This window comes from Temnothorax longispinosus, chromosome 9, assembly GCF_030848805.1.
Source record: "Temnothorax longispinosus isolate EJ_2023e chromosome 9, Tlon_JGU_v1, whole genome shotgun sequence".
NCBI lineage: Eukaryota > Metazoa > Arthropoda > Insecta > Hymenoptera > Formicidae > Temnothorax > Temnothorax longispinosus.
In genome coordinates, this window is record NC_092366.1 from 13,933,404 (window position 1) to 13,953,888 (window position 20,485).

Consider the following 20,485-nt stretch of genomic DNA (forward strand, 5'->3'; position numbering starts at 1 on the left):
TTCGATACGCCACGAATGCGCGAGCCAACACAGCTGGCCACGTTTAATCAACGCAAGTTAAACAGTTTCAATAGTGCTTTATTGTTGGTACATTTAGCGTGCGAGGATTTTTTTTTCCTATTTCGGAGATCACATTATCTAACGATGTTACGTTCCAATTAAACGGCGTGATTACGAGGTAAAACATGATACGCCGTACTTCTACGCGTAATCGCGAATATTGCTCCCGGATTGCCTATTACGCTTTTAATTGCGTTTTTTTTTAAATATACACAGCCGGCGTTTAATAAATGACACGGTGTCCATTTAGATATCTCGCGCCCATATTTCCACGCCATTCCGTCGATATAATATTTCTTCATTTATCGCAATCATCTGTTATTAAAGACTTCCGTCTCGGGAAAATTAAAATTTTATTCAACAGATGTTAAAGATATGAACACTAGATCAAATGTAATTAATTATTCCGCGCTGGTATTTTATAAGACGATCTCGACCGTGCTTCTCCTTTTGCTCCTGACTTATAACTTTAGAGAATATAAATCAATTTGTGTAAGCTTCCGAACGAGAATTGGAGGAGCTCTAAAGAAGATTTATCTCGGCGCGGTCTTGGAAGTAAACAACTGCGATATTGAGGATAGAATAAATTAAACAGTTGAAGAAACTCCTAGGATGTATACACCGCGCGCGCGCGCGTGACTGGGAGATTTTGAACCTAAGTACATTTTGAAACTTCCTCTGTTATCGTATCTAGTGACGCATAATCGACACAATTTACATAAATGCATCGAGCGAGTGCAGTCAACCGCAATAAATTGAGGCTCTACTCCAGCCTCTCCGTCCCAAGATTGGATTTTCTTGGGCCCGTTATCCCCGTCTATTACCTATCGTCTATTTATGCTAGTCGGAATTATTATAGGCTTCATGGCGTTATAGTTGATCAATTCTCGCACCTTTCCATCCACTTTGCGCGTTTATCGCCGAACAATTTCCGCTCTTAAGTTAACGAAACGCGACAAGCGAACTGCGAGAGCCGCCGTAAATTGCATTTAGCGAACCATTTCGCGTCGAAAGAGCAAAAGGAAGAGAGGGGAAAAAAGTAATACGGAGGAACGTTTTCGTTTTTTTTTCCACGGTTCAAAATGAATCCGCGTGAACCCGATTCCAAGACTTGCGGGAATTACTTACCATAAATTATTATCGGAATACGCTTCGCAAAATCTACATACCCTTCCAGATTAACCATTCTATATCTGACGTTTTGCTTTTATTTCGGTATAATCGATATCAAAATTTTAATCGAAAGTGTACGGACAAACTCGGACACTTCGTTTTGACTTACTTATATAGTTTTCTTAGACATCGCAGAGGTCAGTATTATTTATCGAATCACTTACAAAATTTATACCGCGAAAGTGTGCTCGGTAAAAAATTTCGTGTTAACACATTTCACATGTCCCAATTTATCCACTCTAATTTTTACGTTAATTTAATAAGAGGAAAATATGTAAATAAATAACACAAGTAATATGTGAAAATTAACACAAAATTGTAACACACGGACGCTATCTGGAAGCAAAGTTTATGTTAAAGTTAAATTAACTTATTTATAATGTTGAATTTAATTAAAATAAAATGTTATTAAACAACAATGGAAATATTAATCGACTCTACTGGCCATTATAATCGCCAAGACAATACGCATCTCATTTAAATAATTAAATTTATTGCGAAAAATATTACCTCAGCCAGGGTTCGAACCTGGAACCTCCCTCATTCCGTGATGGGTGTCGTTCGCAATAAATTTAATTATTTAAATGAGATGCTTATACATATATATGTATCAAAGATTACATGACGATAATCGAACCAAATCGTGGTCGTATTGTCTTGGCGATTATAATGGCCAGTAGAGTCGATTCATATTACCATTGTTGTTTATTATTTGACTGGCGAAGTAAAAGTGATTTATTCTGTTTAAAATGTTATTCTTTCTTTTCTTTTTTTTGCAAAAAAAACAGAAAACAGCGATATTTCTTTACAACATATAATATAAAAAAAATGTCGATTTAACAGATGGAAACTCTTATATAGAGAGGAAAGTAACACAATTTAGGTGCTCTTTATAAAATCTGTCACCAAGAATTCGTGCATTTACATATAAATTGTGTTATTTCAACTCTTAGAAACGTTAAAAACTTAACGCAGAAAAGTCAAAATAACGCAATGACAATATGTTACATTAACACCAGTGTCTGTTAAAAATTTAACACAAAAATTTCTACACGGATAGCAATCCACTCAAGTAAAAAATTCTTTTTTTTTTACAGTGTGGAAATAGCTGACAAAACTAACGTGTTATAACGTAAAGTATAAAATAAAGGTATCACGAACATTTTAGACTAACGTCTTGATTCCGTACCAAAATATATCGACCGTAATATCTCCTCGAACGACTACGCAGGCATCAAGATGTCTATCGATTCGAAGTGAAATGTTACGTTATTATTTTTCTGGTGGCGCGCCAGAGCCGAATGCGGAATTCTGTGGGAGAATAATGAAAATTCATCCCCAGAAATTTTATTTCTGGCTCAATTGCATTGGGTGGCGGCAGTTTTTCGTTTAATCTTCTCTTGTTGTCAACTTTCCGGTTGCCCCCCTCGGATACCGAACGCTTGATATTTTAACAGAATTTATTTTGCGCCATGTAAAAACGCGTGATACTCGATTCGTATCTGATAAAAATTTCGCTTTTACACCGCCGGATTACAGCGAAATGTGCTCGCAGGAACAACGAGAATATAATACTCGTGCAATCGGCAACAGCAATTAAATCGACGGACGCGCGGCGCGCTAACTCCTCTATATATCGCGTTTATAGTTTCAATATCTATTTAATACATCGAAGGTATATGAGGCGCGCTTTAATTGTCTGGCCTGTAAAGCTTACGCTCAGCGCGTTTTAGAAAGCAATCAAATTTTACGATCGCTGCCCCACTATCTGCCCTCGCAATTTATTTTATGGAAGTGGATCTCCTTGCGGCGGTAAGTTTTACGCCGCGGCTCGCCGGATCACTTATTATATATCGAAAATAAAAATTTACTGGAGAGCGGAGACATATACAAAGCACCCAGATGTCTTAGAAGATACAAGCGCGATGGAGGCAAAGTTTACATCTGAATTTGTCTCATTTCTGCGCTGTTGCTGTGTGTATACCGTTAAATCTTTGCGCCGCGATCGCTGTGTTAATGAAATATAGCTGTTTGTTAAGTATCGCCGTTAAGAATCGCTGAAGAGTGCTTGTCCATGCGACTCCTTCAGGAGTCGGCACTTAATTCGTTTCCTCGCACTTCACTTCTTCCATTTTAATGCTCTTGGGAGTTTCGAGAATCCAGTTACGTGCAAAGTTACAATACTCGCGTTACTTCGCGTCGTCGAGCCGAGGGAGAGGAAGAGAGAAAGAGGGAGAGGGGGGGATGAATGCGAAAAGATTTTCAGACGATGAAAGAAAAATGCCGTCCCCCCTCCCTCTCCCCTATTAATCGTTAATACGACGGAATTCTTTTTCCCGCGTCAATACTTTTGCCGCTCTCACGCGCGAGGGTGAGGTTCTTCGGCTTTCATCTCTCGCTACAATTTTTTTTCCCCGCTCCATCAGCCGCCAACGTACAGCGATGCGCTTTTACGTCGCGGCAATTCATCCTTACCTCCACTAACGCGCGACCGAGCGAGACTGAGTGTCTCTCCTCGTGTGCTACAGGCAAGTATCATTTCCCGCAAAAAAGTAACTCGAAAATGAAAAATCGAGTGTCGCCGCGCTGACGTGTTATTTTTCCGAGAGCGGACGGTATGTGTGCGATATGTGTCAGAAATATAATACGGGAACGCTAATTATATAGCGCGACGTATGACGCGCGATAAAGGGCCCGTAACTTAAGATATGTGAAGAATAAGGCGACTTAACGTAAGAAAATGAATCTCGTTAGTGTCGCCGGTGCGCTCTTTATTGTCTCCTAACGCAAGAAATTATGAAAGAGGGTATAAGCGAACGATGTATTTGAGATCAAATGGGTAGCGACGTTTTCTCTGAGGGGATTACGAAAATGAATATTTAAAAGATGGATTAAACATCGCGATTGAGAGATATGGCCTTCCTTCAAGCGTGTGAGAATGTTACACGGAATAAATAACATTATATTCATCGTAGAGCAAAGAAATATTGTAGTAATTAAGTTTTTTTTTTCGTTTTTTTTTGTCGAAAAAAGCTGCTTGATTTTTTTTCTCAAAACCTAGAGTTTGCACAGACTTTTTATAGGCTTAGTCCGAAATTAAACATATTGATGTGAACATGTCCAATTTTTTTCAAGTCGATTTGAGCCTCTGTATTTGAGTTATCGCTGCAAAACGAAAAGAAAATAAGAGAAACGGAGAAAAACGCATTTAAAGTATTTAATATATATTTTTAACTAAAGACATTTTTTTATAGTTTATGATCTTAATAAACATTGTGTTAAAGAACGAGTTTCGATTTCAATTCATTTCTTTGTAATAAATTCCTCAAAAAGATTTATTTTCGACAAATCTGACTGCCTAGTCTTCTTAAACATTGTATTAATTAAGCAAAATGTACGTTTTAAGCAAAAACGATCGTGTGACAAATTGAAAATAAATCGAGAACGAAGGAACCGTATATAAGTGACGAAAGGTCTTTAGTTTGGAGCGAAGCACAGGCGAATGCAAAGAAGCGTCGCTCACAAGTCAACGGTAGGGGTTCAAACGAATGTCTTTTAATTAGAGGAGAACGAGACTTTACAAAACGTGACGTAGTACTCCGTGCCGGTGTTTCAACTCTCAAATGTGTAACGCGACGCCCGTTGCACATTTTTTTCTTTTAGGTGCTCGCGCCAATTTGCAGCGTCGCGTCATCAGCGGCGCGCATATTTGCGCACGCAAAAAAGAGGGCAGCCAACCATCCTCTTTAATGCATTTCTACGATACTCGCGGATGACGCCTGCGTTCCACGTAGCCGACGTCATAACCGACGTAAGGTACGGGCTCGCCACATCAGTAAAAGCCAGCCCGTACGATCCCCTTCGAGCCATTCCGCGCTCAAGTAGACATAATCCAGTTTAAAAGTACGGCAGCTAGGAGGAAGATAGCGTGGGCGCATTTCACCGACGTTCAGTGAACGTTCACACGTTTGTCGAAAAAAAAGAATTAAGAAAAAAAATCTCGTATCTCGCGCGTGACAGACATCGGCTCTCGCGGACCGATTTGCGCGCGCCTAACGTCCGTCTTATTTTCCGAAGGAGCGATATGTTTTTACGCTTGATGATATGTAAACAACGTTGCGCGTGGGTTTCGATGAAATTAATCGCACGAATGCATCAATGCCTCGAAGCGAGGGTGGGCAATCAATCGATTAGTAGTAGTAGCGACGCCGGACGATGGACGCGGACAAATTTGCATTCTGTCGCCGTCGACACACAGCACGGAAACGGGAGCCGGAAGAACGGCTGGATGGAAGAGGGACAAGGGGGGAAAAAAAAGGACGCGCTGAAATAAGGCGCAGTCACCTTGTTAGCGTCTCCCGGTACGGGTGAGGATGCGATTTGAGGGTGAGTGATTGACAAGCGCTTGCAGTTTGCGCATTTAGGGGGACGAAAGAGGCGGCGCGGGCGCGCGGGACGGTACGGCGGAAGCGGAAGATAATGGAACGCTGTTCGCTTTATACGGTGATGTCATAAATCGAGACGTAGCGGGAGGCGGCGCGTTCGTCCCATGTAAATCACGTTTTATATGCTAAACCGGAATTATATACATCGCGCAGTGACATACATGCACTTATACGCGCTTGTTAGCATACATGTATACATATATAGGACGAAATCCTTTTTCACTAAATATTCTTTTTTTTCTCTCGCCCTCTCTCTTGCTTCCGTACGTGCGAAGATTTGTTTTTACATTCGGCTCAATATTCCGTTTCGCAGGGGAATATAGGTACCGTATAAATCTGTCAGGGCAGATCAGCCGAAAATCATATATAACGTGTTTCCCTCCGACGTGAAAGAAGAGAAATATCGATCAAAAAACAGAGAAACTCTTCCATGTTATTGAATAATCCGTGCGGCACGGTCGTAAAATACGTATCTCTACACTTTACAGACGGAGTGCGCTTAAGGAATCGGGAAACGCTCCGGTCGACTACACGCCCGTCAAAACCTGACGAAGGGGAAAGACGCATATTTGGCATATACGTGGTTTCCATTTTGCGCGCTCCTGTGATCGCATAGAGCCCCGCGAGCACGGCTAAACCGTCGCCATAGCCAACGCCGTGGACAATGAATTTCAGACGCTCCGTTGACGCACTCTGCACGAGTATTTCATGGCTGACTATGCACGGACATGAGACATATTGCCGTTCTCCGACCGGTGGATTTCAATGCAGATTTTATGTTCGCGCGGTGAACACGCATCAGCGATTTTCGAAAAGCGCGTCAGATATCGGTCAGCCGAGCTCGATCAACGAGTTTTGGCCGCCGCGGCGCGGCGGAACAGAAAGGGAATAAAATATATTCAAAATTCAGGATAAAAAATTTTAAATGTCGAAAACTGTCGATACCTCTGCATCTTTCATGTTATACATACGAGGTGAGCCGACGAAAATATTTTTATTCTCTTTTTTTGTAGATTATTGATTTGTGCGAAATATAACCAAACACAACGTCAGTTTTGCTGTTAAGGAGAATATATCTGTACCTTATCAGAGCTAAAGGCTCGTATGTCCATTTTTTTTAACATTTCGAGAGCTCATTTTCTTTTGAACGCCTTATCAGAATTAAATAAAATTGGCGTAAATTAGTTTGTTATTTAATTACCCATCAGATTTATTCTGTTACTTTTTTTCAAATAAATAAAGGGTATTTTGAAGTTATTTTTAAAAATCATAAAAAACGTGATTTTTCAAAGTTTATTAGCTATAACTTTTTAACGAAACGTTTTCGGACTTATGTTTATTGGAACTTGTTTTGTTCCAAATTCAATTTTCTATAAGACCCTGAAGTTTTATTGACCTGACCTAGAACATCCTGTATAATTGTAATAAATTCAATACTATTTCTTGAAATTACTTATCCAAATTAAAAAACAAGATCCATTTGTAAAGAAAATTAAAAGACCTTTAAAACGATACATCACTTGTTGATGCTTATTATTTAAGATTCATTAAAGGATAGCTATCTTAATTAAAGAGTCGAAGCACCAGGGTTGAATTTATCATTATATATTTCTTTTAAAAGAAAATTGACGTGTTTCGGCATATTTCGCACAAATTAATTGGTTACAAAAAATAAACGGGATAAGAAATTTTTATTAGCTCATTCCAACTGTATATATCTTTTCTTTCCGCTCGTCTCCTGCCGTTATTTCTGTAATTTTAGTGTATATTGAGGAAATTATAATTGTGCCGCTTGCAAACGGACTGAAAGCGGAGTCGTATTTAAACGGCGGCGAGAGAAATATCCGCGAATTAAAGTTTTCCTTTGTTCGCGTGACGAGTGCGAGACGGTTAAACGCAAAGCGCGAACGCACCGACACACGGTCGCTTGATTAAATATGGCGAACGTGCTGCTATTGTTCCCGCGCGATCGCAAATGCAGCTCTTAACGTCTCACAGGTCGTTACAAAGGCGCGCAAAACGTCAACCGTTTTCGACGCATGCAGCGAGATGCACGAGAAAAGTACGGTGCCGATGTTAGCGGTAACGATTTTCCGATTTATCCCCCTGCTCGCCCCCCCCCCCCGAAACATTAGCAAATTGATACTCTTCATTAATCTCGTTCTTATAAATTTACTTAAAGCGTATCCGGCACAATTACTTTCTTGCGACAAAAAGCGAAACTTTCCAAGACATGATTCAGTCATTAGCGGAAGCTACCGTTTGTTCTTATTAGTAGTTAGTCTCTTAACGTCAACTCGATATTTTTCGTCTACCGCGCTATTTCTGATTTTGATAGTAGGTATGAGCTTTTCAGCGTAGAACATCAAAGCTGAAGTTTCTGTATACAAATTCAGGCATTTATAAATAATTGCTCAGCTTTGTATTAATTTTTCTCAAGATTCCAAAACAGAGAGCGAAACTCAACTTTGCATATTCTTGGTAATATCCTGTAAAAGCACGAAATTACGTGTACTTTGTATTATAATGGTCTACGATCTCTACGTAATATATATCAAGTGGATTACAGAAACAAGAATTAAGCGTGGATCGGACCGCGAAATAATTCCTCTCGCGAAAAGAATTAGGGGAAAAAACTAAACTATATGCCGGGGGAAATCGAGTAGAGTCGCGATAATCCAATTGGCAGCGAACAAAAGGAAGAAAGCGTTGTAATGGCGAAATAGAAAAATATCGGATAGCGGGTGGAACAAAGTGAAGGAAGCTTTCGAAGAAAGATTAAAGAGGGGATTTTGTAAGTAGACGCGAGAATTTGCTCCTAGTCTGTCGGGGGGATGGCGTGGCTTCTTCGGGGGGAGGGTAGGGGAGGGGTGGGGAGGGGAGGGAGCGGCTTTGTCGGACGAATTCTTGCGGTTTCGGCGCAATTACCTTGACTGAACGTTAATGACGGTTCGTAAATCACGATAGGATGGAACAGAAGTTATACTATCGACAGTGAACGCGATGGCAGCCGTAATTCGAACGCGGACTAAATCATCTCGTTTCCAAATATACAACGGCGTATGTTTAGAATAAATTATACATACGTAAAATTGTATTTCTCTATTTAATCTCAACGGGGGGAGGTTGCTATTATTCTTCCGCGATTGCTCCGATGGCTTTTCCTTGCGTTCTTATGTAGGAAATTTATTGCTCTTCTATCAAACATTCTATCGAACGTTGTTTTGTTCCTCTCTATACCTTTCTCGAGCAGCTGACATAAATTCTGATCGGTGGCAAGCTGCCAAGGGTAAGTTCAAAGATTGTACGATATACTTATACAATACTTGGGCATCTTATCCCAGCCTCATTGTTGTATTGACTATGGGTTGTATAAATTTTCAAACTTTTTAGCACAGTTTTCTATCGATAAATTTTACACAATATTTTTTAAGTCACCATTTGTGAAGAGGTACTAACATTTGTACGAAATTGCGCAAATAAACACTTAAACAACACGCGTGTCTTAAAGACGCCTTTTTTTAGAGATGTTTTAAAAAAGACATCTTAAAGACTTTACCAAGAAACATCCTAAAGATGTCAAAACTTTTAAAAGAAAAGATTTTTATTAAATTATATCAAGTCTTTTATGAAATATTTTTTCGAGCATATATAACTGTTTATACACTAACTCACTTTATTTATTACAATACATATGGCACAGTCAATTTAGATGTAACATAGTCCACAAAAATGTCTTAATTAACGTTTAATATTGTAATATTTTTTCATTATTTTGATGTGACGACACAATTAACACGTCGCCGACGGTTAATGTTGATATTTTGGCCCGCAGCAAACGAATCTGGCCACGCGCACAAATAAAAACGTTTAAAAAAGAACCATTATATTATAGAATAAAAATTGATATTTATAATTAATGACTGAGATATTTCTTTGCCAGTATCAAAAAATAATAAAATATATTTGAGCGACCCAACTGGATAAAATTTCTCCTTTATAATATGTTTCGGCCAACATCTGGCCCTTTTCAAGTGAGGAATATAACAATAATTATTGCCAGCACTCCACGCATATACATCCTATGTCGCTTAACATAGTTCCCAAAATATATCATGCTTCATAAAGAAGTTTTATGCATCGACAAAAGCAGAAGTAAAAGATACAATTAGTCAAGAGATAGTTGAAACCGAACATCTTGTCAAATGCGTCCGAACGTTACAACAGTCAAAGTCAAAGTTTATAATTAATATCGGGCCGTATTTTACAATAGATACTAATCCAGTTTTTTTAAATATTAATATGCGAAATTCAACTTGTTTGTCTAACAATAAATCTCAAGGTGTCTTTTAGATACTAATATTGTCTGAGTAATTTTACGCACATCCCTTGCCTCTTGGCAAGGTATTAATGCAATGAAAGATTTTGTAAATCGAAACATAGACATCGAATAAACATATAGATTTCTAATAACTTCATAGACATCTTCAAAATTTCAAGACGTCTCAAGACTCAAAACATCACAATGTTCTCTGGGTACAAGATGATGCCATCTTTGAAATAGAATCAGACATTGTCATCTGGATAAATGAATAGGCAACGCACTGAATCGTCTTTGTATACACGACAATTCTAGCTTAATGCAAAATGCAACGTACAATTGTAGATCGACAAAGTGCTCGATGGTAGGACTCATCCGATGGGGAAACTCGTCGGATTTGAGGATCCAATGACGCTTTGTCATTAAAGTCATTACGTCATCTATCAATACATAGCTCCTAAGCCTGCTGGGTCCGCAATTCAATGACAACAAAGCCGCATTTACCGATTGTATAGTACGCCTCACAATAACCGGCTACGCAGAAACTTGAATGGCAACAATGTCCGACTACGGTTTGCGGGATAGGCTAGAGCCGATTTCCACGTTACCGCATTATTTGACACTAAAGTTGCTTCACTGGGACAAAATATATCTCGGTTGCTTTCCCTGATGTGTCTCAGATTAATTAGGTTTTCACGATTTTTTTTTATTACTGATTTTCTGGCGTTTGCAGTTTCATTTTTCTTGCAACGAAGTACCTTTTTTCTTATTGCTTTTCGTTCGCACGATTATTTTGTAAATGTCAGAAAATTGTGCCGTATTAACACTGCGCGGACTTTTTAAGGGACAGTCGATTTTTCATTTATGATTCCCACGGGAATGGCTTCAACTAGCGCTCATTTAAACAAAATTGCAACAGTTCCGGCCTGTGTAAGTATAGAAATCACTTTTTGAAACCTTAAACATAATTCATGAATTTTTATAAATTTTTTGTAACACAGAAACGCTTTCAAAAACGCTTTAGACTTAAAAGTCCCTGGGTGTCCGGGTGAGTGCTCCAAAAACAGTGCAGTCCACGCAGTGTTAAGTGTAAAGTTATTAAGGAAGTCGTAACACTAATGAGGTTAAACTTTATCTCGAGCAAACGATAATAATGCTTAATTTTAATTGCACCTCTTGGATCGAAGCGTTCCGCGTTCACCGAGGGGTGAACGAATCTGCGCGACGGCGGGGGGAGGGGGAGAATAAAATATAAAACGTGGGGATCACAGTTTTTACTGCAATACGAAAGATTTTCAGCGTCAGAAAGTTCTAATTGCCCCGTAGCGTAACGGATTACACGCGTTTTCGCGGTGTCACATGACACCGGTCACCGGGCCGGGAAAACAAAAGGCCAGCCGGGAGTGATGGATGGGTTCCAGACGATTGAAGCGGCGTTACCGGCTTTCTGTTTCAGGTGGCATGGCTGCGGGTGGACACGCAAACCATCCTGACGATAGCCAATCACGTGATAACGAAGAATCACAGAATCGGCGTCACGCACAGCGAGCACAAAACGTGGCTCCTACATATACGTGATGTCCGCGAGAGCGACCGGGGGAACTACATGTGCCAGATAAACACTGACCCGATGAAGAGTCAGATTGGTTATTTGGAGGTCGTAGGTTCGTCCATTGTGCCCCTCACGCGCGTCGAATTAATATCACGGTAGAAATCCGGAGGCTGTAACATTTCACTAGAGGAGAAAGAGGAGAGGGGGAAAAAGAGAGAGAATCTTTGTTTTCACAAAATTCACATTTGTTTCGAAGGTTGAGCTCGAAACTGTAGCAGGACACGGATGACTGGCGAAGTTCGCTTTTGGGCTCGGCCCGTGGCATCGCTTTTGAGGCTGTATACGCTATACACGTGTGTATATATGTATATTGTACGTGCCTTTAAACCGCCAAACGATAGCGTATCGAAAATTGCTTCGCGGTATTTCGCGAAATGGAAGTTGGCGGTCCCCAGGTTTCTCGTCGTCGATTCTCTTTCTCATTCTCTCTCTCTGAACATTGCGCTCTTGCGCATCGTTCACTTTTTTTTATGATTCCGAGGTATTTTCCATTCTTCTGTTATATTTTTATAAAACAGCAGCAATACGCGAATTGTCCGTGCAAATATGTGATGTAAAGGCTCTGATCAGAATTTTTATCCGACAGTTCCGCCGGATATTCTGGATTATCCTACGAGTACGGATATGGTGGTGAGAGAGGGTAGCAACGTTACGCTGCGTTGCGAAGCAACAGGGTCACCGACGCCAAACATTACCTGGAGGAGGGAAGACGGCGAGTTGATTATTCTCGGAAACAGTCAGGAAGGTAAACTTATACTTACGAGCCGTCTTATATATGTACAAAGAAAGCTTAATAGTCCCCTAAAATAACTTAATGACGTTACCTCTAAAGTCTTATGTAGCGGAATGGTTATAATATTTACTATATATATATATACACACGCGCGTTATTCTGTACTTCGCATAATTATATTTCTTTCGGGAGATTCAATTCTTTATTAAAACATATTCTATATTAAAACAGACAGCAATTTTTTGCACCAATAACATGCTAACCGTGCAATTGCTCACAATATTCGTCAAATTTCCCATGGCAGACTATTTTCCATAATTCGCGCGCGTAAAGCGCGCGTCAGGTGGCGCGAAAATTCTCGTCCATTTCGACATCTCGACATCGTACTTATTTTATTCGCATCGCTCATCTTGAAAATCGTAGTAGGAAAAGCGCCCGCGCGCAACTGAAACACCGGATTCACTCAACGCGAGCAGGGGGACGACGATTTATCATTCCGCCTCTCGGACTTTATTCAGCCGACTACGTTGCGTGATGCAATTGCATTCGAAGCTGCCGATGCTCACCGTGTCGGTGACGTCAAAGTGAAATATGCGTTTCAGCTCTTATGCGTCTCGCACAATAACGCCCAAGGAAAATCGAGCGCTCCTCGTTCGCACCTGTTCGTACAACGGTGTGACTTTATTCTACGAGTACAATAACAATTTATCACCCTTTTGTCTTTCAAACTTATTGAGCCATCCCGGCCTCTCTCTCCGCGCAGTTCCGTTAAATATTTGCTCTCCTTTGTGTGCATTTTATACACCTGTCCCCACGCGGAGAGAGAGAAAGAGAGGGAGGGAGGGGGAGAGAGAGAGAGAGAGAGAGAGAGAGAGAGAGAGAGAGAGAGAGAGAGAGAGAGAGAGAGAGAGAGAGCCCCACGATAATTTATAAGGACAGGCGACAATTCTTTCGGCCCGTCGGCACTTTTTTACAGTTTGACCTTGTTCTTTGCGCTAGATGAATATGGCCCGTTTTAGCAACGTCATTTATTTTTTAAACTAACATTCAGTTCGTAGAGCTTTCGTACTAATATTAATCTCGGTTTGCTTTATAAATATACCGCGGAAAATTTAATTCATAATGTATGCGGTTCGGTGCTAAAATAATGAGATCGATTTTATCTTATAATAAGCTTTCATCTTAATTTTTCATTCCGAACGAATATTCGTCCGAACTAAACTAAACGCTAGAATCGCACGTCGAATAAAATGAAATGATTTTTGAAATGGCTTATTAAAAGTAAAATTAGTCTCATTATTTAATCGCTGGATTATATTATCGTTAATGACAGTTTATTTATTATTCACGTTGCTCTTATTGCGAAAACGATTTGCACGGCCGCCTCTCTTAATTTTTCATTCTGTTTTCGGTTCATGTTAATGCCGTTTAAATACACCGCTACTCATAATGATTCGCTTGACGTGGATACAATATCTATTTATCATTCCTATTGTTTCCCGAAATTTATTGAACCGTCGTTTTGCATAATGCCGTTTTGCTGACAACGAAAACATTTATTCCGCTACGCGTGCAGTTTATTCGCGCGCATCATTTAATATCATCTGCCAACCGTTTCAAATGTCCTACCGTAGAAATTTATTACGCCTTCGATTACGTTTATCCCCACATATTATTTCCATTATGACGTATTTGTTATCAGGGTTTATAATATTGTTTAATGCTCTGTTAGTCTTGTTACTTTTCTCTCGTTTTACGCATGTCCGTTCGTCCGATTCACGTTTATTTCTTCTTCGTTCATTCGGAAAGATGCAGGCTCATCTTCAGTATCGTGATAATCTTTTCATTTGCATGCGATTTTTCTCCTCCTTTAACTTTCTCGATTTTTTGGTCAATAAGTAGTAAGTTTCTTTCTCTCGCAAGTTTCTTCCGGCTTCTTGTTTAACTTGCGAACATGTTCAGCTTCTTTCGCGACCATGAAAAGTCCCTCTTGAACTTCTCCATCATACCCGGTTTATTTCCATTTCAATCTTTACTCTGTGCTTGAACGCTTCCACTACCGCCTCCTCTCATTTTTATTTCTTAAAGAAAAGTCGATATTCTCTCTTTCTCTCGATTTTTCAAAAGGCACTTCTAACACGAGCTTGCTCCTCTTTAATTCACAAATATGACTCCTTGTTCGCGCGACTTTTTTTATTTCTATCTTTCCTTTTCTATCTTTATCCTTCCCCTTCCGCCCCCTCTTCCCGCTCTCGCGCTTGACTTTTTTAACGTTCAGGTACTGTTTCTAGCGCTCCATACTTTAATTAACGAATTCCTCCTTTTCCCTTCCTTTCCTGCACTCGCGTACTTTCCCGCCCGGCAGTTCTCTACCTCGCGATTACCACGATTTCTCCCCCTCCCCCCTTTTTTCTACCCTCGAAAGTCTCTCCTCTTATCCTAGTCTTTTTCTCAGGCAATCGCGAACAGTCACGACAATCCACCCTTCTCTCGACGCGTCCCCGACCCAACTTCTCGCATTTTGCCGTGTCCTTTTTGAACCCGCCACGAACTCTTTCCATTCCGCCGGCGACCTTTTTCACTCATGAGTAAACGCCCGCGCGCTCTCCTTCTGCCGCCGTCCTCTCTCACGCACCAGCTCTCCATCACGGACGCTACTATTCTCGCTCGTGTATGCGCGAACAAAATCACAGATAAACCGGCGAACCTATTTGCCGGAAACTGTCCGCAAATACTAGCGGCGGGGAAATAAAGTTTCACTAGTTGCGGGCTAGCGCGAAGTTTCGGGGACGACCTGCTTTGTGTCGTCGATCGTCGTAAGATACTTTTCAGTCTGCACTCTGCCAGCTTCTCCCCCCCCCCCCCAAAACTTGGCCAAAGCTATTTTCAAACATTTTGGACGCGCGCGCGCGGGCACATTTTTGTAATTTATACGATAAATATTTATCAGTGGCTTGAGAAGCGGGGAATTATCGCGAGGAGAAATATGGCTATATCCAGAAATTGCATTAGGACGGGCCAGTCATTGCGTCGTGAATTATTACAAATTTAATCCGCATATGCATTCATTATGAGCTCATAAATGCAGTAATTCTCTTGAATTATTATTAATTACCTAGATACTATCCATTCGTACATAATGATCGTACAATCGATTTCGCGTTGCCGAAGGTGACAATTTATGTCTTCCGGTATAATTCCGGAACTGAATAAGCAGCGCAGGTAGAGCTGGAGATCGCGAAATATTCGGAACCGAACGGTGAAACCGCGGCCGATTTAATTATTTCATTAGTCGAAAAAGCCGCGTTAGCTTAATTCCAAAATCTGGTACACGGGGGGTAGAAACGTGAAATCTATTAAACGTAATTGGCATTATCGGCCTCTTTTTTTCTCTCCGTGTTTTTTTTTCGCTGCGACGACAGCGTATAAATCGGCGCTTGCAACTAATTAACTAAAGAGCGCGCCCGCACAGCGGCTCGTACGGCCCGACCGCCGCGCCGCTTTACAGCTTATCTCGTATGCAGGTGATTTCAGGCCGAGTCAGCAGGCGTTTCAATAACATAAATCGCCTTGCGCAGAGATTAAACGGTGGAGCCGACAAAGTCGTTCCTCAACGACTCGAAAATTCATTTCCTCTGAAAATATCCTTTCAGGGGAACTTTTTGATCTTTCGCCACGAAATAAATGTACGTACACTGCATCTTAGAAAATAATCCTCCCCGCTTTTCAGTATCGTGGATATCGTAAATATCGCGAAAACACGTGTGCGTACGTGGGACGATCGTTTGGAATAGATATGCAACTTTTTGTAAATTTAGTGCGACAGTTTATCCTAGTGTATATCTCGCGAGCGCGGCAGACACGGGAATGCAGGAACATGAAAGTTAAGGATAACAGGCGAGTTCTAAAGCCCGCGGATGTTGTCAGTGCGCCGTGTGGCTGCAACGCGGTATAGCCGGAGAGAGAAGTCGGTATTTCGGCTTACCTCTTAAAACTTAAGAAATGCAAGCGGACGACGAGTCGCGGCAATGGCGCAACGTCCTCCCAACAGTGAGATTCCTTAAGTTCTAAATTTTACGGCGGACGTTTTGTTCCCCACGCGCGCGGTGCTCTAATCTACATCCGTTAACTTCGTGGCTTACGAATCCTTCTGGTTTCGAGGATGTCACGCTTTTTCACCCGAAAGCAGGAGAACATTCTGACTATCGTGAATAAAAAGTACGGTATGTTTAATTAACAAAGCGCAGCTGCGCGCGTTCTCGAACGGTTGTCTTTTTCTCCCTCTCGAAAAAAAAGAACGATAAATTCGCATCGGTATGCAGTATTCGCGCGCGTTTTGGTTAAAAAGAAAAAAAAAGAAAGATTTTGCATTATATTGAATTTATTTCGAGATTATAGCAGAAATTGTTAAATTCAGTAATGGATTGTAACCGCGAGGCGGATAAAAATAAAAGTCGATCGTAAAAATTACACAATTTTTTTTTATGTTTATACCGCGAATATATATACTATATATATTTTATCATGATAGTCTAAAGAGAGCAATGCTCTCAGAGCCGAGAGTTACTTGGCGCCGCCGAGCACATTCATAATATTCGCAACTGAGAATTCGAGTAAGATGTACACCGGCAAGAAACCCCTCGACAAGTGTTTCGCCTAGGGTGCAAGGTGGGTTTTGCGAACGGCGTGTACGAGGCGTGTAATGTTAACGGAGATTAGACCAAGCGGCAAAAACGACGGCGCGGTGATTAGTATCGGTTACACAGTGCTACGAAGCAACGTACTCGACGTGTATTAATTCGAATCCCGATTGCGGAATTTTTTGTCCAAGACTGATGAAAACTTCTTGCCGATGCGATGCACTGAATTTGTGTTCCGTGTCGTCCGATTCGACTTACCGCTGCAAAATACGATTTATGAACGGAACAAATAAAAGAGATAAAAAAAAGAAAGTTTGATTTAACAATTTTATAATATTATATTCTTGACATTTCACAATAGCTGTCAATACACTGAATGTGTTCCACGTCGTCTGATTCGAATTACTACTGCAAATATTATTTATGAACAGAACAAATAAAAAAGATAAAAAGAGATTGAGGAGAAAGATTTGATTTATAACAATTTTGTAATACTATTCTTGACATTTTATAACAGTTGTCAATGCGATGTGAGAGCCAATCTCACTCTAATGTACTAATTAACGTTAACAACAATAACGGCTGCGTCTATTTCGCGAGTTGAATGGCTTAAACCATTTGTTGTAGTGGCCAGCATTGACGGACCTGTCTTCAATATCACGAAAGTGAACAGGTTGCAGATGGGAGCGTATCTTTGCATCGCGTCCAACGGCGTACCGCCAACGGTCAGCAAGAGAATAATGCTCGTTGTACATTGTAAGTAGCTGTTTGAAAAGCTTATCTAATTGTCCAATTCATTGTCTAATTTATTCGAACAATCATATATCATATTGTTCTCTCACCGTTTGTCTCCGTATTAACAGTTACTCCAATGATTTGGATCCAGAACCAATTAGTGGGCGCTCAAGAAGGCCAGCAAATGACGTTGGAATGCCATTCCGAGGCGTTTCCCAAGTCCATCAATTATTGGACGCGCGAGAACAAGGACATTATAGCGAATGGTACGTTTTTAGATATGAGATTTATTTCTATAAGAATTCGTACTTATTTTGGTTCGAATTAGTTTATATGCGTATGTAAAAATTTGCATTAATTAAATTATTTGTGTATAAATAAATCTGTGTAACTCACAAAAAAAATAAAAGTTCGCGAACGAGCAGAATACATTAAAAACCCGGAAAAATTCGAGCGCTATTCGGAATAGAAGAGAGGTCGGAATCGATCGGAATGATCGCGATGATAGCAATAATTAGAGAGCGCCCGCCAGCAATGACGACATTAATTCAATGATAACGCTAATTCTTCCAACATCAGCAATAATTGCAGCAGCAGCAGCAACAATAGCAACGGATCTATCGCCACTTCTGCGCGCACCGCATGCGCGTTCCTGCCATAATTTAATGAATGGTAATCGGACTCCGCTTCGCCGACATACTTAACCATGCTTTACTAGCCAACAACGCACGGTCACAGGTTCTGGTTTGCTCATCGAATCCCATTTATGTCGGTACGCCAGAAATTAAAGGCTAAGGGGGACGAGCGGATCGCGATTTTGACAAACCTATTTGCCAGCGGCAAACTGGATTTTGTTTCCCAAAGCACGTATTCAGCTGGAGATATTTCAGAATCAGAAAAAAAAACACCGTTCCCACCGTGTTTCGTATGATCAATCTCGTGACGAGCAATACACACCGGACCTCGATATATTATTCGGGAGAGTCGCGAGAGACAATATTAACAATAATTACGCGCGTTCTCCCGACGTGGCAATTAATTTGTGTACGGAGTATCACGCGCGGTACAATCAACGATCTTGTCCAACGCAGGAAGTGATATTTGCGGCGGCCGCAAATACACACAAACCACCTAGGCGAGATGTGGCAAATCGGGCATGACGGTGGCACACGCGGCGCGTTTGGTCGGTGCGTTACCGAAAAGCGGCGCGGCCCGCACATGTGCGCATAATTATTTCGGATAATTAGACACGACGCTGCGCCGGGTAGCGTATGGAGTAATGCACCCCCTTTGGATCCATTAATGCGCGCGGCCCGACCGACACGGGGGGTTTCGCAGCGCGCGGATGTGCAGGACGCGCGGGTAAGAACGGGCGGCGCGGCGGCGACGGTGGCGTCGTCCGCGCGCCGTCGCCGACGCCGTCGCCGTCGCACCCGTGTCTGCAGCTGCTAATCGCGCAGCTAATTAGGTTAATTTCGGATCGCTTCTGCCGGCGCACCTGCGGCGCGAACACCGAGCGAACGAGCGGACGGGCGAGCTAGCGACGGCGTTTTGCTACCGGTGATCGATGGCCCGGAAACCGGTACGATTTCCATTCGGCGACGCCGACGGAGATTAATCTTTGTTTGCCCGGCTCCGAGATTTTTATTTCACAGGCTGGTTTTTCGGGGTGAAATGGCAAGACCGGGCCGCGCGCGCGCCCCGTCGCGTCGCGGCTGAATAGTTTCCGCTTATCTGCGACGGAATCTGGTCCTGAATAAACCACGTTAACAACGACCGCCGGTGACTTATGGGAATGTCACTTTTTACCGTGGAGTGACAATGCACGATAAACGCTGCTGTGCGCTGAACGCGGCGATTGCAAAGTTCGCTGCACTATACCACATTTCTCGGAGAAACGCATTAGCTCTAACAGATTACATTTGATTGAATGCAACTCGCGTTCCATGATTATTTGATTATATAACTCCCTAAAAGTCGAAGAGCGAAGTATCACTCGAAACGAGTGAAATGCAAATGTAACGAAGAGTGAAAATTGAGCCCCTGCACTTCGAGTGATTCATCATCACTCTAAGAAGGAGTAAAATTACGCTCTATAAGTGGAGTGAAATCGCACTTCATTTGAGTGAAAGGGTATCTCTTTTCGAGTGCAGTAGATCAGTGTCCATATTATAGGAGTGAATTATGTCACTCTACAATTTTGAGTGAAAATTTCATTCTTTTAGAGTCATTTATCAATCGATTTTTATAGTAAGTCGCGATTCACTATAGCTTTAGACTTTAAAGTGAGATTGTATCACTGCAGTGGAGTAGCCGTTCTAAAAATTTGAGTAAAAAATTCACTCCTACCTTATGAGTGCCCGCATTTACTCAAATTAGAGTGACAACTCTCTCTTTCGAAGTGACTAGCGTAATCACTCTAATATAAGTGGCGAAGCCACTCTATAAGATTTAGAGAGAAGCCATTGTGTCAAAATTAGCTGCAATTCAAAGAAAAGTTTTCCCCGCGAGGATTATACGATCTTATAATAAGATACTCGAAAGTAGAGTAGCGAATTTGTGTTTTGTGCGCGGTTCAGCATTGACTTTCAATCGGATCGGAATAAAAATCCCGTAAAACCGAAGGCGATCGTTTCGCGGCTTATCTGCCGACCCCATGCCCGGATGGGAAGCACGCGAATTACGAATGAGCTAACTGTCAGGTTATCTCGTATTATATTCCCCGTGTCAACCGCACATACCCCCCGGCGTTTCCCCGTGTAACAG

General features: G+C 41.4%; 1 protein-coding gene across 2 annotated transcripts in view; it reads left to right on the top strand.

Moving 5' to 3' along the window:
- The window catches only part of LOC139818626 (neurotrimin), a 145,943-nt gene that overhangs the window by 108,669 nt on the left and 16,789 nt on the right, over positions 1 to 20,485 (top strand). For both annotated transcript variants that reach the window (XM_071787422.1, XM_071787421.1), the window contains exons 3-6: positions 11,456 to 11,663; positions 12,198 to 12,356; positions 17,612 to 17,740; positions 17,848 to 17,985. In XM_071787422.1, the coding sequence (XP_071643523.1) occupies positions 11,456 to 11,663; positions 12,198 to 12,356; positions 17,612 to 17,740; positions 17,848 to 17,985 (634 nt within the window). The remainder of the gene's footprint in view (positions 1 to 11,455; positions 11,664 to 12,197; positions 12,357 to 17,611; positions 17,741 to 17,847; positions 17,986 to 20,485) is intronic.